Genomic DNA, 12819 nt, shown 5'->3' with positions numbered 1-12819 from the left:
TCAGAAATCATTCTAATATGATGATCTGATGATCAACAAACATTTATTATTATAATTATTATCAGTGTTGAAAACAGTTGTGTACAATTTATTTCAGGATTCTTTGATGAATAGAAAGTTATCTGGAATAGAAATCTTTTTTTTGTAACATTATACACTACCGTTCAAAAGTTTGGGGTCAGTGAGAATTTTGGTAAGAAATGAAAGAATTTAATACTTTTATTTAGCAAGGATGCATTACATTGATCAAAAGTGACAGTAAAGCTTTCTATTTCTAAAATCTCACAGGAAATAAAGCATACATTGACTAAAACACAATCAGTTATTAATATTTCTCTGGTTCTCTTTTGTTTTTGCATGTGTTCATAATTTGTTTATGACAGCATGGCCAAAAATTATGTCGCACGATTTGGCACGTTTCATTGCATTACCATAAATAAAACAATTGACTCCAAGCACAACTATGCAATATGCTGACAAAATCTTTAATAATATTTGAATAAAGGGTGAACACGTCAATTTTCCTAGGCCGGACATCATCTGTCTCAACCGTCCGCCCAGCCCATCACTGACACAACAGAGGAACAGGTCAACTTACAGAGGCGTTTTTACATTAAAACGTTTTGCAATAGTAACACGGGAGATGTGTTTTCCTACTGGAGCTTTGCTGATGAGTTGAAATGTCTGTGGATGTCATTAACATATGGTAATGAGGGACTCTGCATTCCCCTGTTTTGTAAAAGATCATTTTTAGAGTTTTGCATCGATGTCTTGACTGGAAAGCGTAGTTTGCAGTAGATCTGGAGATGTACAGTAGATGTTTTCTCTGTGGGCGCGGTGTGCTGTGTATTTTCAGACGTGTCGGTGGTCTGTCAGCTCTGTTTTCCGTGTCGGTTGAGCGTTTGTAAATGAAGCGACTGAAATGAGGAAGCAGTGGGCAATCCGTGACATCACTGTGAGATGTCGTCACATTTCCCCCGTCGTAGGTGTCGTTCACACACATTTTATGGTACAAAAATGTTGTCGAAGCCAAAAGATTCCAAGAAATGGAAAGACCTATTTAGTACACATCTTTTAAGATCATGCCGTCACTTGTGTTTCCTATTTGAAAAACACCCAGAAACTAAAGAAAAAGTGGCCTTAAATATTGGCTGTGTAATGACATTTCTTCAAAAATGATTTGATCACAATGTTTCATAATACATCAATCCTGTATTATTAGGAGTATTATAAAGAATAGATCTAGTTCTGAAAACGAAGACAATGTGTAAGACTTGCGAAAAGACCAACACCAAAAGAAAAACACCAGCTGATTCAAACAAGTTCAGATTATGTTTTTGAACACATGTATACAGACTCTTGATATTGATTTAACATGGTGTGTCATAAGCGTTTTCACACTTTTTGGGGCCATTGTATTGAAAGCAAGTTCTTTATGAGCTGTAGACAAGTCTGTCTGACCTTCTGTCCTTCTTTCTCAGTGGGATGATCACGAAAGCATCAACTTCAGCTAGTTTGAGACTGGATTCACATCCTGGTGTGTATGAAAGGTCACTCTTCATTTAGATGAAGATCAATGCAAATGAAAGTTCCTTCTAGGAACATAAATATCATTTTTCATATTCGACATTTGGCTCAGTAAAAACGAATGAAGCTGAGAGACATGAGACGGTTTAAGTCATTTATCTGGTTTGTTTCTTGCTGGTCTTCAACACTTACACTCATGACTCTGAACTAAAACAGAATGAAAGAGTGTATTGATCGAATAATGTGTTCAGGACGCCTGAAGACTTTTTTGATGTTGTCATCCTTATCTGAATCAGAATCAGAAGCACTTTATTGCCAAGTATGAATCAGAAAGTATGCTTGAACACACAATGAATTTACCTTATTTAAGCTTCCAGTACACATATAAGTGTGTATCCACCTTATTCCTACACCCCATGACGCTTTGCGCAAATTATGGGTGTAACTTCCTTTAAGCTGTAAACAATCAGTGAAAATGAACGCAATACCTTAAAAAAAAGTCACAATGAGATGACATTATTCTACTCACCCTTCAACCATCGAACATTAAAAGGAAATTTAAAAGTGTAAAAGCATCAACAAGGGACTTTCAACAGACCATGAACAACCCCAAAAGCGCGAGTCTTTCCACAGCAATAACGGCTATAGTAATATACATATATATATATATATATATATATATATATATATACAGTACAGGCCAAAAGTTTGGACACATTACTATTTTTAATGTTTTTGAAAGAAGTTTCTTCTGCTCATCAAGCCTGCATTTATTTGATCAAAAATACAGAAAAAAATGTAATATTGTGATATATTATTACAACTTAAAATAATTGGTTTTCAAATTATTATACTTTAAAATATCGTTTATTTCTGTGATGCAAAGCTGAATTTTCAGGGTCATTACTCCAGTCTATCACATGATCCTTTAGAAATCATTCTAATACGATGATTCATTATCAAAGTTGGAAACAGTTCTGCTGCTTAATATTTTTTCATAACTTGTGATACTTTTTTAGGATACTTTGATGAATAAAAAAAAGAAAAAGAAAAAAGAAAAAAAAAGAAGCAAATGTTTTCAAGATAGAAATATTTTATAACAACAATATACACTACTGGTCAGTCATTTGGGGTCAGTCATTTTTTTTCTTTTATTTTTTTTAAATAAATCAATAATTTTATTCAGCAAGGATGTGTTAAATTGATAAAAAGTGATAGTAAAGAAGATTTATATTATTAAAAAATATTTTTTTTATTTTGAATAAATGCAGTTCTTTTTAACCTTTTATTCATCAAATATATTAGGCAGCAGAACTGTTTCCAACACTCATAATAAATCAGAACATTAGAATGATTTCTAAAGGATCATGTGATTGACTGGATGTCACATGTGACACTGAAGACTGGAGTAATGATCCTGAAAATTCAGCTTTGCATCACCGAAATAAATGATAATTTAAAGTATAATAAATTGAAAACCAATTATTTTAAATTGTAATAATATATCACAATATTACATTTTTTTTCTGTATTTTTGATCAAATAAATGCAGGCTTGATGAGCAGAAGAAACTTCTTTCAAAAACATTAAAAATAGTAATGTGTCCAAACTTTTGGCCTGTACTGTATATATATATATATATATATATATATATATATATATATATATATATATATATATATATATATATATATATATATATATATATATATATATATATATATATATATATATATATGTGTATGTATGTATTATGTAACTTATGTTGCGTTAATCAAAAATGGTAATTAACTTCTGCATTACGTGATACTATTTCAAAGTGATTTCCGTCATTTTGACAGATTATAAATTGCATTTACCTGTGAAAACAAACCTGGAAAGAGACGTGAGGATTTGAGACTAACGAGAGATTCTTCGTGCGTTCCAGTGAATTATTAATGGAATATATCGTAAATTAAATTCGGGAGAACAGACCACAAAATGTGCAGTACATGTTGACATTTTTCATACTTTTACAGCGGTTTGCAAAGGGAAAAAAGAAAGTAATCACGAGGAAAAGAAAGCTGCGACTGAAAAGAGTTCTTGCCATAGATATTCTTGTTATAACATATCACGTTAAAATACCAGGTATAACGTTATTCTCATGATGAAGGAAAACTGACGGATCGGCTTTATTTGCAGAGCAACCTTGTGATTTGAAATGATTTGTTTCAGCCTTTTTGCATGGAAGTTCCCCAAACCCGGAAGTGCCTCCCACAATTCAAAGCGCAGTAAGGTCGTCAGGAATAAGGTGGATAGCAAAAGAAAAGAAGTATAAATACACAGATAGGTTATGTAGATAATACGTAATAGATAATAATAGATCATAGAAGATGATCGAAAGTTTAGTTAGTTTTTAAAGTGAGTTTGCTAGTTTAGATTAGAAACAAGACATTGCTGTCAGAGTGTCAGGGAGCTCGATCTGAGAAAAGAACAGGAACAATAAACTCTAGAGGGTCAACACATTTAGATGGACCATCTCAAAATGAACTAGGCTCCTCAATGAATCGGACTGCCCAGCATTAGATGCATGTGCTGCGGCTCTATGGCAAATCATTGCAGTTGAATAGCAATACTGCATATACTTGACATCATTAATTAACAGTGAATATTTTGAACACTTGAAGTACACTGAGATCCAGACAGCTGGCAAGATACTGCATCTCAGCTGGAAGCGACGTGGTTTCCTTTTCTCTGTTAAGTTTACGACTTTTGTCCGACATGGTAAATAAAAGAATGTAAGTCCCTTGCATTAATGATTGTTTCAAATACAGCTTTTCAATTTTGTTTAGTGTGTGTGTGTGTGTGTGTGTGTGTGTGTGTGTGTGTGTGTGTGTGCGTGCGTGAGTGAGTGTGCATGGGTGAGAAAGAGAGAGATGGCTATACCCTGACCCTATACAAAATTCACACCCCATTGAAATTCCTTTACCTCTTACAAAATCCACACGCCGTACAAACATCTACACATCTTCTATACAACATTCACACCCTATACTAAACTTACCCTGTACAATACTCATCTGGAGTGAAGCAGCAAACATTCCATGTAAGAGTAAAAAAAATGGCATAACATTATTTAATATCGTCTCCTTCCTAAAATAATGTCTTGAATAAAAATGATTTTTTTTGGCATAAGTCATCTCCTCATGATGCTGGCCACCTCTGATAAAATCACATCCTCAGGTGAACAGATCATGCATTTCTACCCCTGTACTAGTATACTGGCCTATGTCAAGAGTGTGACTTGAGACAATGAGACGTAGGCAATTTTACAAGCTTTTCAAGATGGCAGTTGCATCAAGAAGAACGGAAATCTACTCGGCCTCTAAAGTCAGGTTCAGTGTTTTGTGTTTTCTGAGAAACCTGAAAAAATGACTTGGGCAATTATTTTAGGAAGGTGACGATATTTGAATCACAGCTTGTTTTGGCATTGACACCCAAACTGCATTTTACCTCAAACTTGCGTCTAGTTAACTTTCTAAAGAAGGCGCAATTGCTTCTCAGGTCGACATTAACACACTGACAAAATTATATTCAGAATTTAGAATATTTTTTATACCACTGTATAATGTGTGATTGTGTAAAGGTGTTCACGAGATACCAGCCTTTCGCGAACTTGCTTTCAACGAACACACGTTTTCACGGAGACCTGGTGTGACCGGAGGGGAGGGGCTGTGTGTGTGTGTGTGTGTGTGTGTGTGTGTGTGAGAAAGGAAATGCAGCTGAATGAATACGCTGCGTGTTTTAACCTCCTGAGACCCTGCGTCCTCATATGAGGACATTACATTTTTGCCTCTTGACACAATGATAGTCAAATTTGTAAATCTTAGACATGTTGGCCACATTTAGGGACACTGCCCACACCATTTTGTGGTGATATCACAACATTACACCAATGTCAGTGAGAAGAAAATGGCTGGAATATCAGCAAAACACTTCTACACCAGTTCCCGAAAGAAAAATGACCCAGGTAAAAAATCTATTCAAACTATATGAATGAAACAAATGTATTTATGTACAATACTGTCTCTATCATTTATGGGGATTAAAATGATTAAATTAATGATTAAATTAAATTGGACATATTTTAGTAATAGTAGCACTCTAGGACATCAGTAAATGTGAAGCACTCGTTTGAGGACATTGGGACTATATTACGTTATCCCCTTAACTGTTAGGTGGGACGTTTGCCCATATATATTTAGAACAATAATATCTTAGTAAAAACCTAAAGTAATATTGACAAACTATATATCATTTGAAAGCTTACAATCTCTAGTTTTCATATTTGGTGGCTGTTTTAAAAAAAAAAAAATTACAGAAGAGCAGTAATTTATCAATTTGCAACAAGAATATTTCATATTCATTAGGCGTGTTTAGGCCTTTATTTTGAAATAGAAATAAACATGAAAAATCATGACAGATTGGTAGAAACCTCAGTTTGTTTTCATGCCAAGAGTTCAAAAGATAACACCAATTAAATGTTATGAGAAAAAAAGGTCTGAAAATGTTTAGAATTCTCGATTTGTAATGCGGCAGCGGGCTATAACGCACATGTGCTCTTTTTATGTTTATTAGAGGTTGAAATCAAATCAAATACTGCCAAAACACCCATACTATTTCTGAATAGGATGTATACTTCATAAATTGTATGAAATTATGGAAAGACATGGTTCAGATCACTCAAAACATATATGAAAATTGAAAATGGAGACGCCCTTATATGGTCAGTAGGAAGCTTTGCTGTCCATCTAGTGAAGAAGTTTGGTATTGCGCCCAAATAAACTCTTACTGAAAGCTCATTTTTTGAGATATCAACCTAAAATTTGGAACACAACTTGTTTAGATTTTTGGCTTTAATTTTCTAGCAGTTTTAGAGTAAAATATATTTTATAATATATATATATTTTATATAAAATATAAATAATTATATTTTTATATTCTATATTTTCATAAACTCAAACTTATATAACTTTTTTTCTGTTTCACTTTCATAATTTATTTCACTTCTACAATAATCTGGCAAATGTCTTCTTAAAATCAAGACCAACCATATGTCTGTATTCCAAAGCATTCTTGAATTACAACCATTTAAGTTTGTTTTTTGATTGCTAGTGCTATGTCCTCATATGAGGACATCATATGGTAAATCATAGACCCACGGTCCTCACATGAGGACATCATTTTCTGCAAAAACTACTTCCTGTACAAAAACAAATTTTAGTTATTATACTTATTAGGTCCTACTTATCCCAAATAGCAAGAACAATTATAAAATGCACACCAGGCAAACTCTCGGGTCTCAGGAGGTTGAATAACGAAACGCAATATGTGGCGCACCGCAGTCTATGTGTGGTAAACAATGCTAGCCGGAAACTGTATGTCTATGGTCGGAAATGTCAACTCTGAAAGATATAACGGTATTTGCTCTATGAAAGACATTGAAAGAGACGAAAACGAAGGACATTTACTCTATAATTTTATTTGATTTTAGTTAGTTTTGCCAAACACACTTTACAGTTTTAGTTAGTTATGTTTTTTTTGCAATGCCTCGTTTTTATTTTTATTTCAGTTAACGACAATGTTTTTTCCCACCTAGTTTTCGTTCGTTTCCGTTAACGATTATAACCTTGGTCTGATCTCAGTGTTTCTGTGTTCCAGGTGGCCGGAGAGCAGAAGTATCACCCAGAATGCTTCACCTGTCTGAACTGCCGAGCCTTCATCGGTGATGGAGACACGTATGCGCTGGTGGAGCGCTCCAAACTCTACTGGTGAGTGACGCCCGGGGCTCGACGTGAACGTTCTTGCTCACCAGACACTGTGGCTAGTAGGGGTGTAAGGATTCCCTCATGTCATGATTCGATACACACCACAGTACTGGACTCACAATACAACATAGACAATGGAGACACCAGAATAAAAATAAGCTGAAAATACAGAATTATTTTATTTTAGTCACTGACTAGATACATTTAAAATAATGTAGGCCTCTTATTACTGGTAACATAAGACATTTGGCATTATCAGCAACCACAAACATTCCCTCGTTACATTATTATACATTATATTCAACATTATATGGTAGTTTAATGTAGTACTGACACTAAAACAGTCATTTTCAACAGTAATACAGTAATTTTCATTTTGGGTGAACTATCCACAATACATATTATCACTATCCATGATACATAATGTTGCATTTTTGCATTGCGATATATTGTGACACGATATATTGTTACACCCCTAGTGGCTAGTAGTTTCCCAAAGTTCCTAGCCACTCAGCATTTTCACTAGCCACAATGTTGACATCGATGCCATGGGGAAAAAAGATATACATATAGATATAGCCATATTGATATTTGTAATATTGTGTCATAATTTGCCAGCAGGTTTATTAGGCTGCTGTCACTTTAAGGCCATTATACTGTTACACATGCGCTTTCTTTCTCAACTGTTTACGTTCACTTAAACCGTAACTGACTGTGTTTACATGAATGCTCACATAGACTGGCATTTGGACATTATTTTCAAGTTTCAAGTTTCAAGTTTCAAGTGGTTTTATTGTCGTTCATTCATATACAATTACAGTATACTACAAAACGAGATGACGTTTCTCCAGGACCTTAGTGCTACATTAAGAAAACAATAAAAACAATCACAAATCACAATAAGCTACACAAACTAGATAAAAATTGCACATAAAAACGTGCAGTATAATAATTTACTAAAAGACAGGACAAAAGGCACAATAAAAAGACAAAGCAGCGCCAAACAGTTCATGGTAGTGCCAAGGTGTTGTTGTGCTTACTAAAGTGTAAAATGTAAACATACCACTCTCTAAATTAAAATTAATAAACAAATTTCTCTTAAGTGCAATTCCAGGTATGTGCAAAAAGTTCAATACCACATAGTATATTGATATTTTATCAGTTCTTGGGTATTTAAAAGTCTAACTGCTTCAGGGTAGAAGCTGTTACCCAGTCTGGTAGTGCGGGCCCGAATGCTCCGGTACCTCCTGCCAGATGGCAAAAGATTGAAGAAACTATATGAGGGGTGAGTTGGGTCTCTCACAATGCTGGTTGCTCTGCGGATGCAGCGTTGTGTGTAAATGTCTTTAATAGATGGAAGAGAGACCCCGATGTTTTGTGTGTATCTGACTGTTTAAGCGCAATAAGCAGCGAAAAATAAATCCATTTAGTACTGAGAGGAGGCGTTATGTGCGCACACTTTGGGTGTGATCACTCATTTCAGGATCAATATGTAGCAAAAAATAGATATTTTTTGACAACACTACATTGGGCTTAGTTTATTATTTCAGATTCCTTTTTAAAAAAACATTTAAAAACTGTATATTATATATACATTTCAACCTGGCGAAGTGTCTAGTAGGAGTGACTGCGTCACACCCCACTGCTGAAATACACACGCATTTGGTGGTTGGAGGGTGTTAATATCAAGCCCTGGTCACACCTAAAAACCAAAACCAAAAAAAGCCCACGGACACGCCAGTCATGTGAAATTCTGCTGACCGCTGGAAGATATTGGGTAACTCGTTATTTTCATAATCCCCTAGCAGACAATCTACTGGCTATAATAACTTATTCTAACCCTCCCAGTCTACTAATACTCCACTAACACTCTAAAGAGAGATAGTGGACATGTAGGTGCAACGTTACTTATAGTCAACAGAAGGTGTTGACTCAAAATAAAGCGAGACCAGATATTGCTCTATTTCTAAAGCAGGACATTAGCATGAGCTGTTGTTATGTGTTATTAATATGTCCTGTTGTGTGGGTGTGATGTAGCCGTGCAGAAGACGTGTTTTATCTTCATATCAACAGCATCCCATGAGCTCTGAAAGTATGTGCTTTCTTCATGTGAAAAACACTGTGAAAAGACTCAAAAAAGGCTCGCTTGGCCAGTAAAACACATTTTACAGTTATTCATTTATTCATTTATTTATTTATTGTTTACTAACTGGCAAAGCCAGGAACTCTGAGTACATGTTTACTTCATTTCAGTTACTGCAACTATATTTTGAAATCTGCAGTTTGATGATTTGAGTCAACCAGTAACCGGTCCTCACCGATCGCATGTTTGTATGAGCCAGAACAACATATCAATAAAAATTTAATGTTGGTATGTTTTAGCTTACCTCAAGGGCATCCAAGATGTAGGTGTCTTTTTTTCCGCAGTAGTTTCAATTTTGATATTTTTAGGTCAAACTGTCTGATAGTCCTATAAATGCAGGTCTGTGGTCACTGTCTCAAAGAGCATGCACAGAGAAGTCCAAATTAAACAATTAAGTACAGTTCATTGGAACGAATGCCGTAGACAAGGTGGCATCTATTCTAGTGTATATATGTCTATATGTCTATTTAATTTCAAAGTGAACTATCCCTTTAACATAACATATGGGGAAATGATATAAATGTATATATAACCTGCAGTGTTTGTGTCCCAGAATGATTGATGACCCCTTAATAACTTTCTTTTCATAATCACCACACATTTATAATGATTAAAGTGTTTCATGTGCATTCACAAAAGTATATAAGAAAAATCTACAGTGTGAAACAAAGTGTCGTGACAGCTTGGATGTTTGAGCGATTTAACTAGTTCTTAAGCCATACATGAAGATGTTTCTAACGTTATTAACAGAAGTAAAATGTCACCAAATAATCTGAAGTTGATGATGTGACATGAACGTTTCAGTCCTTTAACCTTTATCTAAAGTTGTGAAAGCATGTCCTGGTGTGAGTGCCCCCTCAGTCAGCTCTTCTTCTGCTGTGTCTCCCTCTAGTGGACAGTGTTATTACCGCACCGTCGTGACTCCGGTCACCCTGCCCGACTCGCCCTGCTCCAGGATTCCTCACACGGTCACGCTCGTGTCTATTCCCGCCTCCACCGATGGGAAGCGAGGGCTCTCCGTGTCCATCGATCAGGGCTCCAGTCCCAACGGATACAGCCCCGAACACAAGCCCACCATCAGAGTCTCGCAGTGAGTGTGTGTCCGTCCTCCCAGTGCGAGTCAGTCACAGACGCTCAAACTGCTGTGGAACACTGACTTCAACCAAAACAACACTGATGCATTTTTCTCAATGATAATTAGGAGTCGAATTATCCTTTTAATTCTTTTGATTTAGAATTTAAGGGTAAAATGCAAATGTATGAGCGATTGAAAAAGGAAAAGTAAAGTTCCTCCGCCAGTATTTTAAGCACACTTCCTTCTATAGCTCTCGAATCTTTGCCTGTCCCCTCTTGCATGAACTGTCCTGACTGATATCTTCAAACGTCTCTGTCCTGGTCATGTGACTCGTGTGTGTGTGTGTGTTTTCAGGGTGGACCCAGAATGCATCAGTCCAGATGTCAAGAACTCTATTCATGTTGGCGATCGGATCCTAGAGATCAACGGGACGCCGATTCAGAACGTTCCTCTGGACGAGGTGAATAAAAGCTGCTCACACACACATTCACTGAGCTTTTGATGTCCGCTGAACACCAGACAGCTTCATAACACTATTATTATTGTGTAATTAGCTCATATGTAAAGAGTTGGAGCATGTTTTTAACTGTAAATGTTCTCACTTTAAACCAAGCTTTATTAGACATGAGTTGTTTAAAGTGTTTCTCAATACAGAAAACTTCCCGTTTTCCATGACCTGATGTAAAGTGAGAACTATATACTTCTAATAACCAGTGAACAGTTCCTTTACTACGAGCTAATTACACAATAATAACTGTTAATTACTGACAGTGAATGAAGAACTCACTATTTGTATACAGTCTATTATTACATTACCAGTGTACAGATTACACTCTGTGAACCACACATGATTTGTAAGTCCTTTATGACTGTATTGTGTGTGTGTGTGTGTGTGTGTGTCAGATTGATCTGCTGATCCAGGAGACCAGTCGTCTGCTGCAGTTGACCATTGAGCACGACCCTCATGACCACGGCTCCTCAGAGGACCGGGTGGACGGCCCCACACCCCTGTCTGAGGGTCCCAGTCCCATCATGCCCATCACACGGCCGCCCAGCCAGGACATCAACAACCTGCGCTCGCGCATCATCACGTCAGTACACACACACACACACACACACACACACACACACACACACACACACACACACACACACACACACACACACACACACACACACACACACACACGTGCTCCATCAGCTGTTGTGATGTTATATCACAGGAGTTGGTGTGATCAGTACACACACACACACACACACACACACACACACACACACACACACACACACGTGCTCCATCAGCTGTTGTGATGTTATATCACAGGAGTTGGTGTGATCAGTACACACACACACACACACACACACACACACACACACACACACACACACACACACACACACACGTGCTCCATCAGCTGTTGTGATGTTATATCACAGGAGTTGGTGTGATCAGTACACACACACACACACACACACACACACACACACACACACACACACACACACACACATGTGCTCCATCAGCTGTTGTGATGTTATATCACAGGAGTTGGTGTGATCAGTACACACACACACACACACACACGTGCTCCATCAGCTGTTGTGATGTTATATCACAGGAGTTGGTGTGATCAGTACACACACACACACACACACACACACACACACACACACACACACACACACGTGCTCCATCAGCTGTTGTGATGTTATATCACTGGAGTTGGTGTGATCAGTACACACACACACACACACACACACACACACGTGTGCTCCATCAGCTGTTGTGATGTTATATCACAGGAGTTGGTGTGATCAGTACACACACACACACACACACACACACACACACACACACACACACACACACACACACACACACACACGTGCTCCATCAGCTGTTGTGATGTTATATCACAGGAGTTGGTGTGATCAGTACACACACACACACACACACACACACACGTGCTCCATCAGCTGTTGTGATGTTATATCACAGGAGTTGGTGTGATCAGTACACACACACACACACACACACGTGCTCCATCAGCTGTTGTGGTGTGATCTCACCGGGGCTGGTGTGTGTTCTGTGCAGGCGCAGCTACAGTTCCGACAAGTCTCCGAGCTCCAGCAGCACGCCGTCTCCACTGTCCCTGAGGAAGGACATCGGCCGCTCCGAGTCGCTGCGCGTCGTGACCAACCGCACACACCGCATATTCAGAGCCTCCGACCTCATCCATGGAGAGGTTCTGGGGAAGGGCTGCTTC

At 37.3% G+C, this 12819-nt stretch overlaps 1 protein-coding gene across 4 annotated transcripts in view; it reads left to right on the top strand.

Moving 5' to 3' along the window:
* The window catches only part of limk1a (LIM domain kinase 1a), a 71478-nt gene that overhangs the window by 47803 nt on the left and 10856 nt on the right, over positions 1-12819 (top strand). For all 4 annotated transcript variants that reach the window (XR_013822705.1, XM_079885653.1, XM_079885654.1 and 1 more), the window contains 5 exons: positions 7228-7337; positions 10370-10567; positions 10907-11012; positions 11456-11643; positions 12648-12819. The exon at positions 12648-12819 is cut by the window's right edge and continues 15 nt beyond it. Coding sequence is in view for 3 of the 4 variants with exons in the window: in XM_079885653.1 (XP_079741779.1) it covers positions 7228-7337; positions 10370-10567; positions 10907-11012; positions 11456-11643; positions 12648-12819 (774 nt within the window). In the remaining variant the exon portion in view is untranslated. The remainder of the gene's footprint in view (positions 1-7227; positions 7338-10369; positions 10568-10906; positions 11013-11455; positions 11644-12647) is intronic.

The sequence above is a fragment of the Squalius cephalus genome, assembly GCF_949319135.1.
Source record: "Squalius cephalus genome assembly, chromosome: 11".
In the NCBI taxonomy this organism is placed as follows: Eukaryota; Metazoa; Chordata; class Actinopteri; order Cypriniformes; family Leuciscidae; genus Squalius; species Squalius cephalus.
This window is presented reverse-complemented; position numbering and strand designations above follow the sequence as displayed.